Consider the following 17,835-nt stretch of genomic DNA (forward strand, 5'->3'; position numbering starts at 1 on the left):
AGAGCAATGATGACGAGGACTTGAGATGAAAAAGAGAAGCCTCGGCGCAGCGGTCTGCATGTAACATATATTAGCGCCTACAAGACTGCATGAATACTTCACGCATTGCGTCTGGTCAAACACAGTCCGTTACTCCGTTAAGCAGCGGTCTGCGTGAAACGCATAGCGCCTACAAGAATGCATGAATACTTCACGCATTGCGCCAAGCACAGTGCGATCAGCGCGGCGCGGCGGCGGAGGTTAAAATTATCAAACCACGTTTATGTTTGTTCTTTCATAATTTTTTCGTTTATTTCTTATAAATGGAAGGCCTCGTCCACACAGAGATGGGTTTACGGAACTTAACTTTCGCTAGTAGTGTTGACAGGGCTTTCGCAAAAAATGTGTCCAACACTAGTAAACGCGTCTTATGCACCTCTTTTCCTTCGGCGAGTTTACTTCATGATTTTTATTGATGTTCCAAAACGAATGAGAATGGGGCTAGAGTCCCTTAATACCCAGAGTTAAGACAACTCGATTATCAGCTGACTGGCAGCCGGCCTTGGCTGGCCATGGAGGCCGAAACGAGTGCACCAAAACGAACGATATTGAGGGATAAGGATCAGGAATCCTGCGATGTCTGTCAAACAAAAACAACAACATCAACAAATTGATTAATTAAAAAGAAAATGAGATTGGTTTGTGAATAATTTCTTAATCTATTTTCATTTTGGACCGATGGAAATAACAATTTACTCTTGATAAACCAAAATTAGGTAATATTTTCATTATTCTTGTTCACATTCGAGGTACCGCCATCTTGGTGCACTCGTTTCGGCCTCCATGAGCGAGAACCAATCAGAATTGGATTTTTTTTTAGGCCACTTTCAGCCCAACCAAAAGTGAGTTGTCTTAACTCTGGGTATAAAGGGACTCTAAATGGGGCGGCAAAATACAAGCGGCCCATGGGCGGCAAGTATGTAAATCCGGTCCTGTGCGTGGTTGCAGACTTACCCCGTCAATTTGTAGAACTCGTTGATAAAAGATGCGATATTCCCTAGATGTTGGCATGCACTACAGGGAAAAAATAAAATAAAAAGAAATCCCTCTCTTGTTCACATGTGTGATTTGATCACTCAATGCCGATTTTAAACTATTAGCAGCCAGTTGACAATGGAAATACCAATTCGATGGTGAAACTACCAAACCACATTTCTCATTTGCGGTGTTCAAAAGTCTCCACTTCTATTCATTTTTCTAAAAGAGAACAAATCAAAACCATTCAAGTTTTTCCAGAATTTGCTGTACCTACACAAGGAAGAAGAATCACGAAAGTTTTCAAAAATTGACGGTGGAAGCTCTCCATTTAAAAAATAAAGTATGTGACAGAAAGTCTGCAGCGTCGCAAACCGAGATACGCGAGGTTTGGTAGCTTCACCATCGAATTGCAACTTACCGATATAAATTTTTATTGCAATGCATTTCAATAAGAGGAGCGCCTTCAGTTAGTAGACAGGCAACATGCACAACATTCCGATGCAGCAGGTGAATTATTATCAATGAACGCCGGAGTATAGGTAGGCACCTAGGTAGAACTTACAAAACAAATTCGAACATTCGAGAGTTGCCAAATTTCCTTCGATAAAATGTTCATTTCCGAGGAAACTTATGAATATTTTCCCTTGAAATTTTCAGGACTTTTCGGTGAAATTGCGAGATAAATTATCTGAAAAATTTGAAGAAAAATATTCATAAGTTTACCGAGAAATTCGTGTATTATCAAGGGAAATTTGGCGATGCCTGAAGGCTCATACGGCGTTAGTCCTTAGCACGGCAGTATTCCACCTTGACGGTGTTAGTACCTATGGGTTTGCAACCACGTATCTCGTTTGCGTTATTTCAAAATCTCCTCTCCTTTTATATTTTTGTTAAGGAGAACAAATCGACATCATTACTTGAAGTTTTCGCACAGAGTAAAAGAATCACATCAGTTTTTGGGAACTGCCCTTGAGTAGTTTTCCATTTAAAAAATAAAGAATGATGGTAAGTCTGCGACTTCGCAAACAGAGATACGTGGTTGAGGTTGCAGACGTGTGACACGTTGCAACGTTACGATGGAATTAAGCCTCTATGGCTCTGACCCCTTCAACTAGACTAGAACTGCGGGATTGTGACATTGTGGTGAGTGGTGACTGTGGCCACCCGAACCGTGATTTCATTCATGGATCAGGAGCGTGGTCTTCTACGTTGAACGGCATGCAGTATTAGAGAGATAGGGATCCCCCCCCCCTCCCCATTTCACTTTTTTTTCTCCAATTAACTATAATATGTGTCTCCATTCCCTCAACTACTGCAAGCTCTAGTTACTAGCTTCATTGCTCATACATGTGGGTGATGGTTTGCTTGGTATTTTCACTTTCTATCTCAGGTTTTTCTGTCGAAATCATGAGCATGAGATTTCTCATAATCGACAGCTATGGACAAGAAAAATGCGATCGGAAACTAACGTTTCTCGAGTGGAAAAACGAAATATCTATACACAAGTATAGCATTTTATATGCCTCGACGCAAACGCAACACACGTAAATATTGAAATAGAGTTGCAATTTAATGCGATGAAACTGCAATTTTCTTTATCATCATATTATTGCAAAATTTTTAAATGGGTAATTTGGCCAATACAGTTCAAAGATTAATACAAAGTTTTCCATGTTTCAGGAAAATATGAATTTTGTTTGTTTGTTTGTTTTTTTTTTTTTTGAAGGAATTGTATTTAAATATAACGTAACTGCTACAAGTATTTCCTTAACATGTTCCCCTTGACAGTTTTCCTTTATCTACCTACATGGTTTGAGACTAGAATATGAATTTTCAATGCGAAGAAAAATCGCAATGCTAATTGCAATTTACTACGATTTTGAATTCGAGCCCCTTCATTTCTTAAAGATGCAACATATTATACAACACACCGACGAAGCGACAATACGATGAAATAGAGTCCCTTTATACCCAGAGTTAAGACAACTCGATTATCAGCTGACTGACAGCCGGCCTTGGCTGGTCATGGAGGCCGAAACGAGTGCACCCAAACGAACGATATTGAGGGATAAGGATCAGGAATCCTGCGATGTCTGTCACACAAAAACAACAACAGCAACAAATTGATCAATTAAAAAGAAAATGAGATTGGTTTAAATAATTTCTTATTCTCTTTTCATTTTGGACCGATGGAAATGACAATTTACTCTTCATAAACCACAATTAGGTGATATTTTCATTATTCTTGTTCACATTCGAGGTACCGCCATCTTGGTGCACTCTTTTCGGCCTCCATGAGCGAGAACCAATCAGAATTGGATTTTTTTTTAGGCCACTTTCAGCCGAACCAAAAGTGAGTTGTCTTAACTCTGGGTATAAAGGGACTCTACGATGAAATCGCGATTTATTGCGACCTTAGCAACTAAGTGGGAGCAGGCGTCTTGACAGTAATGCACGGTCACTGCTAATTTCGTACACGTTCTCTTTCAATAAGTGGCATGAGTAAGAAAATTTTCGCCTTGCGAAGAAAGGCTGAGGAAAGTGCGGCGCCATAATGACACGTATGGCATGGGGAAAGAGTGAATATTTTACTTGGATACCTTACTTACATAGTTTTCTAAAGTATTATTCTTCTTCCTCCTACGTCTTTTCAGCGATACCTGTTTGCTACTTTATATTTGTTAAAGTTAGAGCTATAACGCAACATTTAAGCTAAAATCCATTGTAGGAGATTTGAATATGCGACTCATTTGGACCACTTTTTGCAACAGAGTCGGATCCAGCAATTTGGCAACATCGGATTTCCTCCATTTGAACCTATGCTGAATAATCAATTCTTGTCGGAACATCTGGCACCTGTCCTGGCCCCTCTAAGAATCTATACATTTCCATAGGTTTTAATGGAGAAAATCCGGTGTTGCCAAGTTGCTGGATCCGCCGATGAAGTAAAGGTACTACGAAATTTTGGCTTATCCATTTTATCACCTACCTGCATGGTGAAACTACTAGCACATATCAGGGGCATGGAGGATAAGGCGCAAAATTCCAATTTTGCTATTTCAAGAAAAACGCATTTAAAGTTTCAAAATTAGGTACATTATGGAGCTTTGTGGCGGAAAGAAACATCAAACTCACTTTATGATGGGAGTGAATTTTATACATAGGTATAATTAAAGACTAGTCCTAATTAAAATCATTAATACCTATCTCAATTTTCTTCAAAAACTGCTCTCATATGCGCCTTATTGACCTTCCAGCTCCTCGTCTGTTGTTTCTAAAATGATCCAGACATATATTGATTCCTTTACAGCAAGATGCTGCTCATTTACGGTTCGACCATTGGCCAAAATGTAGCGCTCTCTCAGCCAGAGTCTCCGCATTAACCCGAGAGAATATCGACAGTCACCGATAAAGTAATAATCATTATCGAATTTGAAAAACCAAGAGGGAGGGGAGGGGAGTTGTAGTTACTGCAGTTTAAACCACAAAGACATGAACCGTGCAATCATGGTCACGGTACTCGATCGCTACCCAATGCCCGATTTTCGAATCATTATAAAAGCTCTGGTGACAGAGCATGACCGATCATGTGCGATGTGTCATTCAAGTTGAGTGCTTCAAATTTTTAACTTAGAACGCTCTTTTTCCGTGTCCGTCGACGTGAAGAATCGTTTTCCAGTGTGCCATATACCTATACCTACGTGACAAAATGTTCGGAATTTTGGTAATTATTTATTTATGTGACTTTTGATTCAATATTATGGGCGTGCTATCGACACTTCCATTCGTCTTTCAGAGAAAATTGAGCTCCACAAGATCTTTATTGCCTTGGCGTCAAGTTGTTTTGGACTACATTTTGCAATCAGAAACTACACTTCTTGGCTCAATTTAGAAACATAACGAATGTACCATCAGTTTCCGCGGGCACATACGTGTTTTTACAAATGAGGTAGGCATTATAGTTCCTAAATTGCAAAATGCAGTCTATGCAGGCATGCAGAGCTCAAGCGGGACCAGATGATTCGCATAGGAACACTGGTTCACGCATGAATGTGAGCCATTTCAAACTTCTGTCAAGTTCAATACTGCCGTGCTAAGGACGAACGCCTTATAGGCCTCCAGGCGTTGCTGAATTTAATTTGATAGAACACGAATTTTTAGGAAAATTTGTGAAAATTTTTCTTCAGTTTTTCAGAAAATTTCGTTGATGATGTGAGCTAATTATTCTGAGAATTTCAAAAGAAAACATGTAGAACTCGCCTTGAAAATTAAAGTTTCATGAGAGGGAACCTATTGGCAACCCTCGAATATATCCTGCGTTTTTCCTTAGCAATTAGCAGCATTAATTTATGGTAGAACTATGCATTCTTTGGTTCGACTGCTAATTGCAGATGAGACATACTGAAGGCGCGCCGACTTTTATTACGTTCATAGGCAGCAATTCGTTTTCTAGGGTTGTGTGTTGCATAGGCTAAAAATCGAAGGCGAACTGATTTACTCTGCTTATTCTTATATCTGCTTATTCTTCCGGCATCTATAAAAATTCGTTAAAACCTATTTATCCAAAATGTTTCACAGTCGCTTGTCGACAAAATCAAGTACCCATTCTACCTATAGACAAAAAATTCTACAACATCCTAAGGTTTTCAGCATTTTTAGCTTGACCTTTACTTAAGTTACTGTTTTGTGTTAGTTGACGAAATGTCCGAGAAACCATGATAATGCCCAGGAAGAACATGTTTTGAAGGGGTGAGAAGCATCGATGTTTACTTGCATTGCAACGTTTCAAAGTTTCACCTCATACTCAACTTATTTTTCATAATGAAATTCAAATTCATAATGAAACGAAAGAATGTGTTACATGTGAGAATTTTCGTTAAATCGGAGAATAAATTTACACATTTCTATTATAAATTTTCAGCCTCTCTTAGGTAAAAGAATAGGTCGTCGCACATGAAGGTTTCAGGACAATTTGTCAACGATTTTTTGTCCGCGCACCTTCTTTGTCCAGTAGTTTACGCCCACACGTAAAATAAGCAATGTTGCTTATCCATAACGCTTGGACCAAGTCACTGTTCAGTGACTTGGTCCAAGCGTTATATTTTAGTTGGAATATAAAATTTTATTGACAATATGAAATTGAGAGAGGAGGAGGTGTTGTTATGGTTGTTCATTTTCTAAATGAAATGTTACTTTACTTTCTCCTTTTGATTCATCTTTTTAAATTGTCATTGGTGAATTTATGGTTTTATTTCTATCCTTAAAATATTCGATTTGCAATATATACCTCACATATGTACAGGTACTTTTTTTTATTTTTAAACATTTTTTTTTACGAAAGTATTACTTCATTTTGTAAACATTTATATTTTTAAAACGTGACAAATATTTGTAAAACCTTTTCCAAGCAATGGCATTGATATTAATCTCAATGAGCCGCAGTTGTGCCGAAAGAAACTGCAAACATGAATAAAAGAGGGAAAAAACCAAGAGGCACGCAATCTTTACTTTTAACCCATTTGTACATCGATCTTTTAGAGTCAAATACGTCAATTTTTGAGCGTTTGGTTGAGCGTACACCTCGCTGCAGCACAGTAAAAGCACAAAATGTAAAATAAAAAATTAAAGTGCTTGGAAATCATTAAATTTGACACGGAACCACCAATATTTAAAAAACACGTTATATTATTACTCTCCTTTGATAAATTGATACTTATTTTTTTTCATCAATAATTGAAATGAGATTAATCAATGCAGAGTGTGCAAACATTTCAAAAACATCAGTTAAAAAACGCTGACTATGCGAGTATAAATAGTAGAGCCTAACAGAGCGGAGCGGCGCGGCGTGCTGCCAGCGTGAGAGGCTCACTGGCGCCTACAAACCTAAGTGGATACTTCTCGCATTGCACAATGCTTGAAGTATCCACTTAAGTTTGTGGGCGCCAATGCGCGTTTCGCGCTGACCGCCCGCCCACCGTGCGGCGGCGCCTGAAGCAACTATTTCACAACAGCGGTGTTGCGCAGTATTTTACGAAATTGAACGTATTAAGAATGACAGGTAGCCTTTAAAAGTACAAATGTTTCAAATGTACAAATGGAATTGACGCTCCCTCATTTTTACCAAAAATCTCAATTATATATTATTCTCCGTTGGATCAAACAACCAAAAAAAAATAAAAAAAAATAAATAAATAAAAAAAAAAAATAAGCAATCCCTTATTTTTCCTACACATTACACATTTTCATCCAAAAACGTCGTGAGCAATTGTCGTTTGTATTTACATGTGGACCAATTTATTAAATTTGGGTCTCAACTGGCACGTGGACCAAAACCTCCGTTCCGAAAATACGCGCAGACGAAAATTACTGGGAAAAACAGGCGCGCGGACAAAAAATCGTTGACGAAATGTCCTAAAACCCACATGAAACGTTGCAAAGTTTCAATGGAAGTAAGCTCTGTTTGTTCTCAACTTAAATTGGACTACATTTTACGATTATAGGAACTACAATTACTGGCTCAGTCTAGAAATGAGGTACGCAACATTAGTTTCCCATTGCCTAAACGTGTTTTTACGGATGAGCTAGCTATTGTGGTTCCGCATTGCAAAATATAGCCCAAATCTTACATTGCTAGATCTTTTGGAATAACCGTGTACTTCAAGTTGCGACGCCTCTACTATACCTATCGACGGTGTAAGTCCGCGACCACGTATCTCGTTTGCGGTGTTTGAAAATCTCCGCTCCTTTATTATTTGTTTACAAGAGAACAAATCGGCATCATTCCTTGAGGTTTTTGCAGAACTTTCTTCGCACTGTGAAGAAAAATCACGGCAGCGTTAAAGCATCACCGTTGAGTGATTTTCCATTTAAAAAATAAAGTATGACAGGAAGTCTGCGACGTCGCAAACCGAGGTACGTGGTTGCGGACTTACACCGTCGACATTTAGGTTCAAATACTTTCATTACATTACATTGCATACATGTTTCAGATTCTAGTTGGAAGCTCCCTTATCGCAGGTACGACAGCACAAGCGCACAGGTACCCAGCAGGTGTGGACCCGGCCTCGTGTCCAAACTACCCCCTTTGCGACAGAGCTTTCGTCCCCGCTCACACGAGCAGCGACCGACAAGCCGCGGGCACAGCGATGTCTCTTCTGCAAATCCACGAGGGCGGCGGCCATGCTCCTTTCTACTCCTCGCCGGGATTCTTCGGGCCGCAGGCAGCTCCTGGTTACCCGGTCGGCCTGTCGCCATCCGCTTGTCCCAACTACCCCTACTGCAGCCACCACATCCCTCACGCGGTACATTACAATCATGGCTACGCGGGGGCGAGAAGTTACCCTGCGGGGGTCAGCGCTCACCATTGTCCAAATTACCCCTTCTGTCATTGACGTGATTTGATACCAACGATAATAACTCGAGGCTGTTGGATGTATGCGTGTGCTGTAACTATACTTGACACTCATCAAGGTCTTGAAACATGATCAAATTCCCGACCCAATTACTATCAAAGTGTCGGGAGTCATTAGTCTTAAAATCGTTACTTTGCTAAATTTTAAAATGAAAACTTGGCAGAAATGTTCCGTGTGGCAAGAAATGATGAATGGTGGTGCTCCATTCTGATCAAAATTTGACGGCCCGTCCAATTTTCCGGAAACATTTCTGCCAAGTTTTCATGGGTCAAAGTCAAAATTGGACGGGCCGTCAAATTTTGATCCGAGAAGACAGGTGTGCATGGTGACCATCAGTCATCAACCGGGGTGCTTTGATCAGAGTTATGGTTCGGAATTTGATCGTGTGGGTATCCAGACCTTTAAAAAAAAAAAAATCACAATCTCAACTGTTGACTTGCATGAATCTCCATTGCTTGACAGTGTCTCTTAAAGTGGGTTTCGAGTTTAACATCGGAGAAACTCTAGCGAGCAAGTAAAAAACTGAGTTCTATGATTAAAAATTTGTCCAATTATGAAATACTTAATGCTTATTTTAGATGTCACGTATAGGTAACTGATTGCAGATAAGATTGTAAGAAAAAAACCAACCTTTGTCTTTCATTGGGTAAATAAAAATAAACCACCTAGATAATTAATCAATGTCTCACAATCATTCCATTATTTCAAGAGATTTGGTATTGATAATGATTAAGATTTGTAAAACAAACAAAAAAATTGATCAGAGAGCAATGATGATGAGGACTAGAGATGAAAAGGAGAAGCCCTCAGCGCGGCGCACGGTGAATCGAGTCGATGAGAGAGGTCGGACAAAATTTGGAAACTTTAAACGCTCATAACTCCGTTTAAACAAGAATCTGATGTTCTGCAAACGGTTCCATTAGTTTTCTCGTGAAATTTTCCTCCAGTATCACCCCTTGAACTTTAAAATGTGACGAAATAAACATAAACATTTGCAGGTTTTGTCAACAATTTCATGTCCGACCTCTCTAATTGACTAAATCCACTGTGCGGCGGTCGGCATGTAGGTAACACATATTAGCACCTACAAGACTGCACGAATACTTCACGCATTGCATCAAACACAGTGCGTTCAGCGGCGGTCGGCGTGAAACACATAGCGCCTACAAGACTGTAGAAATACTTCACGCATTGCGCCAAACACAGTGCGGTCAGCGCGGCCGCGGAAGTTAAAATTATGAAACCACATTTATGTTTGTTTTTGCATAATTTTTACGTTCATTTCTTACAAATGGAAGGCCTTGTCCTCACAGAGATAGGTTTACGGAACTTAACTTTAGCGCAAAGTTCCGTGAACTTTTGCTAGAAGTGCTGACAGGGCTTTCGCAAATAGTGTGCTTAACACGAGTAAACGCGTCTTATACACCCGTCCCCTCCCCCTCTGGCACATTCACTTGATGGTTTTTATTGATGTTTCGAAACGAATGGGATGGGGGCGGCAAAGTACAGACGGCCCATGGGCGGCAAGTAGGTAAATCCGGCCCTGAATGAGGGTGAGTTAATCGGACTTCAGGTTGAAGATGTTGCTTATTTCCAATTGATAGGAATAGTTGCATATTTTTCACCAGAAGTACTTAGTATCCCTTTTGCGGTAGATCGATTACAATTCATGCATTTTTATTTTCAAGTTGCACTAGAGTTTATGCAGGAACTAAAAACAAAATATTATGATAGAGATAAAATTAAATACTTCATAAGTAAAAGTTCGGTAAAGGAATTTGATTTGAATTGATTAAAAATGTTCGAGATATAGCGTTCAGAATAAATATAAAGATTTCAGAGGGTGAACAATCATTTATTTACAATCTGTACATTAATTATAAAAAAGTGTAATTTTAAGAGTGATAGAAAAGGCCAAAATATTGATTTTCCACACAGGCTCTGAAATCATCAGTCGATGATTACTAAATTACTAGCCTGTGTTTTCAAGTGAAATGTAATATTTTAAAGGATGACTAACTACAAATACTTGTATTTTCACAGGGATATTTCACGGCACTTACTTAATTACAAAAAAGGGGAAAAAGATCACACCTCCAGCAGGGTGTGACAGCAAGAAAGTATCACAGCATTTTAAAACCTAATTTTGTTAAAATAATATAAAGAACATTGTATTTAAGAGTCAGAGGTGTTCTGTTCCGTAGGATCAGAACCAATGGCAAAGACGAAAAAAAAACAAAAACTTAAATGGAGCACTAAAAATAGATGGATTTGATCAGAATCAGCCTGGCTGCACAGTGCACACGTCAGGGGTGCAGAACGTTCAAGAACTACAGCGATTTCAAAATAGGTAAAATTGCATATCCATAAAATGAAGGAAAATCTCTTTTCGACTAGTTCAGGGACTTTAACGCAGGGGTAGAAAAGTTGGAAGGGGCAAACCGCGCGATACAACTATATCGACTTCAAAGAAGATATAAACAACTACTTGTCTACAAAATGAAGGAGAACATGGTGTTTTCTGCTATCATCCTAACTATTTGGTTCGGAAAATCCAACGTTTAGTTCGCGTAGGTAACCAAACGTTCGGTTCGTATTACCGAACTTATGAGCTTAAAACGCATGAATATGAAGTTCGGTTACATGAACCAAACGTTCGATTGCATAAATAAAAAAATTGGCCTCCGGCCAATTTATGCGCGGCGCTTCGCGCCGCGTACCGGCGCTACGCGCCGGCATTTGGGGGGCTTCGCCCCCCCCCCATCCGCTTAGCGGATTGGTGCGGGAACCGCACGGGACTTTCTCGCTCGAGCCGGCGCTTCGCGCCGGCATAGACACTTTTACTGGAATATTTAGAAAAATACTGCCAATTTTACAAAATCATAAAGTTTGATTGGAATTTTGATCACAGGATAATAGTTATGAAATTTTTATTCAAACCACTGAACTTTATTGTAAATGTCTTCGCGATATGTGATGAATTCATATATTCGGCCTCGACTTGTTGATTTTATGAGGCATCTTCAATTAAATATGTAATTGATTAACAAAGTCTCCTGTCAAAGATGGCGATCCGTAAAAATCTTAGCTTTTCTACGATTCATTAGGATCCATTAGATTCATTGACATCATACTTCAGATACGATTTTATATTATAATCTCTCCTTAAGCACGGTCAAAAGCCATCAAATATCTACTTGAATGGGTAGAATGACTATTCGATGTTCAAATAGTCTTAAATCTAAACGGTTTTCGCTTAGCATCTCCCAAATTTTAAATTTGGCGGGCGAATCTACCTGCTGGAAGGTTCACCACACGCCCGCCAGGAGCGCCATCTCCTTACCGCGTATCCCTGTAATTCAAAGCGAAAACAATAGAGAGCGCTGAGAGCGCCATCTCCTTCAACCAAACCTCGGGTTCTAACTAACAATTTATAACCTCCTTTATTAAATAACAAGCATTAAATCAGTCATATTTGTGCCGTATTATTATATCATATTTGTGCTTAGTACCTCGTAAAAAGGAACCGCGAAAGATGGAATCTGCCGGGATTCTAAATTCATTAACAACAAACATATTAGTATTTAATAAAGATGTAAGTGTCAGTTCTTGCGTCAGCTTGATGACTAATAGTAACTATATATTGTAAGTACTTACCTACCTAATTAGTTGTCTAATTTTGCTTGGTGTATACCTACGGAGTAATTTTGGAAATAGTATATGATGCATTATATAATGCATTTGAATTCCTAGGTTTCACCTGACTCAAAGCGTTTGCTGCTATTATCTAGAAGCGTTCCGACTCATTTATCAGAGAATTGAGCGTTTCCTATCGGCCCCTCTGCAATTATGAGATTAGTCCAAGAATCCTTTAGGAACTTAAATTAATGACTCAGATGGTGCTTTTGAGCCAACTTTCAAGGAATTTAAGGCATTTTTTCAAAATCTACAGTCCATGAGCTCTCCGTGTGACCGAAGTGCTCTCCTCGCTATATGACGCGTAACCCTTCAATTTTTAGTTTAGTCCAAAGACCTCATAGGAACTTACATTATTGAACCAGGTGGTGCTCTTATGCCAACTTTCGAAGAAATGAAAGGCATTTTTTTTCAAATTTACAGTCTTTGAAAATGAGTTGTTTGTGTGATGTCGCGGAGCAAAGTGCCCTACTTTTGGGCCTCGTAATCCCTTGAATTTTGAGATTAGTCCAAAGATCTTTTAGGAACTTAAATTAATGACCCAGGTGATGTGCTTGATGCCCACTTTTAAAGAATTAAAGGCATTTTTCAAAATTTACGGTCCCTCAAAATGAGCTTTCCGTGTGATTTTGCTGAAAATGGACCTTTAACCCAATTTGACCCTAGCCCCCCCAAATTTTAGCGTACCCCAAAATCGTTGGACGTGCATAAGGAGACCATAAATATGGTGTTCTGTGAGAATTTTGAATGAAATCGAACAGATAGATTCTGAGATATCGCTGTAGACAGATTTGGGGGACGCCGGACGGACGGACACACATTTTTTCAAGTATGGTTATTTTGACTCCTGGGACCTTAAAACGTCTAGAAATGATGAAATTTCAACTTTTTTTTTTTTTTTTTCTTGGAGGATGACAATACTTCCTCTCTACCCTAGGGGAGCGAGAAAGTAAAAAATAGGTTTTATTCTAAAGAATGAACGCTCAACGCACTGATTTTCACGAAATTTGTGACAATGATGTTGACATGCTACAAATCAAGTGCGAAATTATTGCATTTTTGAGAAAATTAATTACTACATAAACGTTGAATTTTAAGAAAATCAATGCGACCGCGTTTGATTTTTAGAAAATTACTGCGAACGCGTTATTTTTTGGTGAAAGTCACCGGGAACGCACGATGTCATAGTGCGGAGACTGAATTCCTAGTTGCTGGAAACTGCGAGGGTCGAAGAACTTTCTGGACCCCTGGCACACGTTGCACACTTTTAGCTTTTGTTTCATTTTTTGACAGAGCACTGTACGTAAACAACTCTTTGGAATTTTTACGCATGTAGAGGTAAGAAAATTACGTACGATTACGTTCTTTACGTACGTAAGTAAAGAGTAAACTCAAGAAAATTTCGAGTCGGGGGGTTGCTCAGTTTTTTGTTAAAAAAATAATTTGTAGGACAAATCAGGCAACATCTGATGAACTTGGGCTGATTCCGGTTGAGCCTCGTGATTTTTCACGTCGAAAAACAGGAGGACATTAATTGAAATGTTTAAAACCCGCCAAAATCATCTAACGATCTAAGAAGGCGAACGTTTAATACAAGGACATATTTTTCCAAGATTCATTTCGTCTATTTTTTAAATCATTGTTCTCTGGTCCAATTAAAGCTCTTGCAACTTTTCCAGTTGGCTCGTGCTTACTCAAGTACTTATTTGCCACGAAGATAACGTCATCTCTTGTTACTTTTAACAAATGCGACCTATGTTGTTGGAACATTTCGTCAGTAATACCATGCAAAAACAGGCGCATCCCGCGATTGCTTGGCGGGATCGGTTCATCAATTCTTTGGAAAACGGACAGTTTAGCTTCATCTATATCCTCATCCGATAAGTTCGAATTCATGAGCCATTCTACTGAATTGTCAAATGCATCAAACGTTGCTACAGAGTTTGGATCTCTGTAAGAATAAAAGCTGATTACTCCTGCAGGAGAGACGTTTACACCAGCTCCGTACGCACCTCCCTTCTCACGAACAACAGGGAGAAGGTACTTAAGAGAGAGGTAATTACACAAAATTCTAAGTTTTGGGAAATCTTCGTGCATGTATGCAACACCTTGCATGGATTTTGAGGCAAAATTCACAGGCACCGGTAAAACATAGTGTAATCCCGGGTTCGGTGCACTTTCTTCCGATCCAGGGGTGTTACAAGAAGGGGGGCTTGTTGGGACAGTTTTGTTTGACAGATTATCTATGAAGTTGTGGGTTGTTTGGACGGCAGTTTTATGACTGTCCTGAGTCATGTTCAAAGCGCACTTTAAATTATGACGGCTGAATAGGACATCTGACAATTGACTTAATTCATTCAAAACTGGCGTCAAATCACCGACACAAATTTTTTTCATTCGATTGATATAACTCAATCCGAACAGCTGCTCTTTGCGGAAAGCTGTGGCGTTCATTTGGCTTGATGCGAGGGATGCAGCATAGACATGACCACTATTGACAATTCCATGTGCTAGATCACCGACGATCATTTTCACCAAGGTTGAAAACCGGGTGAGGTCCTTTAACGTTACTGTGTTCAAAAGTTCAGATAGCAGACCAAACATATCATGCGTGTTTTTATCCAGACAATACATACTAAATGCAACAGCTTCTTCGAAGCGCCCAATATCTGTAACTGATTCTTTGAGGTGCGTATCAAGAGAAATCCCACTAGTTTTTAATTGTAGAAGTTGATCAAATTCTTGGTAGTTATGAGTAGAGGTCCCCATTCGACTTGCAACATTGCAAAACAGTGGAAGTAGAAGTTTCTGAGATTCTGATAAATTTTTGATATCTAGCAAGCCACGGAAGTAAAGTATTCCATTTGTTGGTTGATTTGAAATTTGTATGGGGATCGCCTTATGCTCCTCTGTAGCTATTTGAGTCTTATCAATATTCTTTTTAATGTCAGAGACTTTCAAACTTGGAAGACATGAAAAGTCGTCCTCTCGCTCCTGATAATGCCTCAAATCAAGACCATGCTGATAAACTTTTTTCAATTCTTCCTTTGATAGGGCCGAGACTTTACTTTTTATTAACTCTTTCTCTGCCTCGTTAAGTTTTTTCTCAAAATCTTTGTCCGGTACCATTGTGAGCGTGAGTCGATGCGGGTTATCCTTGAAATACTGTTTGACTTTATCTTGAAGAAACTTAGGATTCTTTTCAAGCTCCTTACAAAAGTGTGAAACACGATCATTGACTCGTAAAGCTCCAAAGATATTCCCATCGTGGTTCCAAACAGGTGTTAGCCCAAACAAGACATTTAGCCCAAAGTTTGCGGACTGATGCTTTATGTTCAGTTCAATCGAGTGCAAAATACTTTTCAGATGAGTTTCGTCAAAACCATTGCTGATGACCTTGTCGACAGTTTCTTCATAGATGCGTAACACTTTTTCAAAACTATCAGGATTCAGTCCTTGCAATCCAACAGCGAATATTGTGTCCTTGGTTTGAGCTTGAAACCCAGTAGCAGAATGGAAACCTGATCCAAGGTTACTTTCTACTAGACTTTTGTAAAAAGCAGAGTTTGGACCTTTCACTAGAAGTTCAGACAAAATCTGTAGGGTGAACACTTCGTTCAGATCAGTTATATCAGCGCACAAAGAGGAGACTACCAAAGAGGACTGTTTGAGAGGCTCTGGTACAGTTTGGTCCTCTCGCCCAAAAATTTGCTTCTCTTTAGGAGAGGTCCAACGAGGTTCTGATGGAACTTTGGTTTTATCTAAAAATGATTGTGGCAAGCTTGTAAACTTGTCCAAGTATTCTCTATTAATGTATTGTAAATGATTCCTTACATCAAAATTACCATACGTGTAGAACCGGGAGTTGGTAGGATGATAATACTGAGAGTGAAACTTTCGTAACTTGTCCAGCGTCAGACTTGGAATAACTAAAGGATCCCCACCAGAATTGACACCATAAGTATGACTGGGCAATAAGGTATTGAGGAGACTTTCTTCAAATATAGTGTTATTCTCAGACAGACATCCCTTCATTTCATTGTACACAACACCCTTAATTACAATTGGCGAATTGGGGTTATTAATATCTTCATGTTCTAAACGCCACCCTTCTTGACTGAAATCTAGCTCACTAAGTCTTGGCCGGAGAACTGTATCCAGGTACACTGACAAGAGGTTTCCAAAATCTTTTTCATTTTGAGTAGCAAATGGATACATAGTATAGTCAGGCCCTGTCATAGCATTTAAAAATGTTGCCATTGACCGAGAGAGCATCTTAAAAAATACTTCACGGCATGGGAACCGTTCGCTGCCACAAAGTGTGATGTGTTCCAAAATATGTGGCACTCCTGATGAATCGAATGGAGTGGTGCGAAAGTTAAGAGAAAATACGTTATTTGAATCATCTCGGTCCAGATGCAGATACTGGGCATTAGACTTCAAATGCCGTAGTTTTATTGCTGTTAAATTAAAATCGGAGACATCTGTTTTCTCTTCTACCACAAATCCTTCGATTTCTTGGCCTGGTGAAAGTACTTCTTTGTGAGACTCTCGTTTCTTTTCAGGAGCAGTCTGAAACAACTGGGGTGCTGTGCTGAAGCTACTAGATGGATATTTGAAGTCACTTACATTGGTAATTGGAGATTTAAGAAGAATTCTGTCGAAGCTGCTTAGCCGCTGGCTTAAGTGAGAGGACGCTCGTCGAAAATGGAACATACTCAATAAATCAAAAGGCAGATCTCTGAAAAAGAATGAAAAAAAAAAAAAAATTAAAAGAGTTACATACAGATAAAGGTAGGACATAATCATGATCACTTAATACCAGCTTCCTATGCCCAGCAATATGCTCGAACAGAAAATGACCTTTTGACAGATAGTTTGAGAGAATTAAAACAAAGTTCCGGAAGAGCTGAATATTGTATGAACAGTCACAGGGGCACAAAAAACATTCAGAAAGCTCGCAAACTGTATGTAGCTCACCTAAGATGTGAGGAAATTCTTGAGCTTGAGGGGAATTTTTTTGAGAGAATAAGTCAATTCTATTTTCTTTCTTCCAGTTAAAAGTCACAAAAGCGCAGATTTCTCAATTCCTTCCGCTTAAAATTGGTAGAGAATACTTAAGATGTTTTCATGAAACTAGGAAAAGTTTTGAATTGAGGGGAGTGATTTAGAGCCAGAGATGGCAAAATAGAACTTGCTAAGAACATTAGCCAAATGACTTCTAAGATTTTCGGGTCTACATGGTAGGAACAGAGTCGAACTTCCTTTGAGGTGTGCTACATACAAAGTGAATGGTTTGAGTTCCTGACAGTTATTTGTGGTAGTCACTTTACACTTTCTTTACCTTAAATGCAGGCAGTCGGAGATATTGAAACTGTATTCTTGTGTTTATTTTTACTTCACCCAGACAGTTAAAGGTTGCAAAGAAAACCAAATCAATCGAACAAGAGGGTTAACCTAAAAACATGAAGGAGACCTCTGAGTAAAACTTACTTGAAACAAACTGAATTGATGGGGTTTTAGGAAGTAATTGGAAGGAGCCGACAATGTACTACTGGTGACAGCGACTCATAAAGCGAGGCTTAATTGCTAAATTAGATTGAAAATTGTTGATAAGTGATAAGCTCGGCCAGCTCGGCACAACACAAGCATGCACATGCGCGGATGTAAACATAAATCAGCTGATTACATCATCTCGCTGTTTTCATGG

General features: G+C 39.2%; 2 protein-coding genes across 3 annotated transcripts; one reads left to right on the forward strand and one right to left on the reverse strand.

Annotated features, from left to right (window-relative positions):
* Positions 1-3,233: 3,233 nt before the first annotated feature.
* On the forward strand, positions 3,234-10,136 carry LOC109035891 (uncharacterized). The gene is made up of 2 exons (XM_019049702.2): positions 3,234-4,741; positions 8,007-10,136. The coding sequence occupies exons 1-2, from the start codon at positions 4,727-4,729 to the stop codon at positions 8,406-8,408; spliced, it is 417 nt and encodes a 138-aa protein (XP_018905247.1). The 5' UTR covers positions 3,234-4,726; the 3' UTR covers positions 8,409-10,136.
* Positions 10,137-10,263: 127 nt separating this feature from the next.
* Positions 10,264-17,800, reverse strand: LOC109035958 (presequence protease, mitochondrial). 2 transcript variants are annotated; one of them, XM_019049821.2, is made up of 2 exons: positions 17,619-17,800; positions 10,264-16,866 (listed from the first exon to the last, which is right to left on the reverse strand). In XM_019049821.2, the coding sequence occupies exon 2, from the start codon at positions 16,839-16,841 to the stop codon at positions 13,713-13,715; it is 3,129 nt and encodes a 1,042-aa protein (XP_018905366.2). In that variant the 5' UTR covers positions 16,842-16,866; positions 17,619-17,800; the 3' UTR covers positions 10,264-13,712. The 2 variants fall into 2 exon arrangements, with proteins under 2 accessions (XP_018905366.2, XP_018905367.2); XM_019049822.2 differs by lacking the exon at positions 17,619-17,800 and adding an exon at positions 17,470-17,612.
* Between the last annotated feature and the right edge of the window lie 35 nt (positions 17,801-17,835).

This window comes from Bemisia tabaci, chromosome 2 (assembly GCF_918797505.1).
Source record: "Bemisia tabaci chromosome 2, PGI_BMITA_v3".
Classification (NCBI taxonomy): domain Eukaryota; kingdom Metazoa; phylum Arthropoda; class Insecta; order Hemiptera; family Aleyrodidae; genus Bemisia; species Bemisia tabaci.

Bases quoted from the DNA above. Each gene is read 5' to 3' on its own strand.
- LOC109035958 (XM_019049821.2), bottom strand. From the start codon at position 16,841: ATGTTCCATTTTCGACGAGCGTCCTCTCACTTAAGCCAGCGGCTAAGC.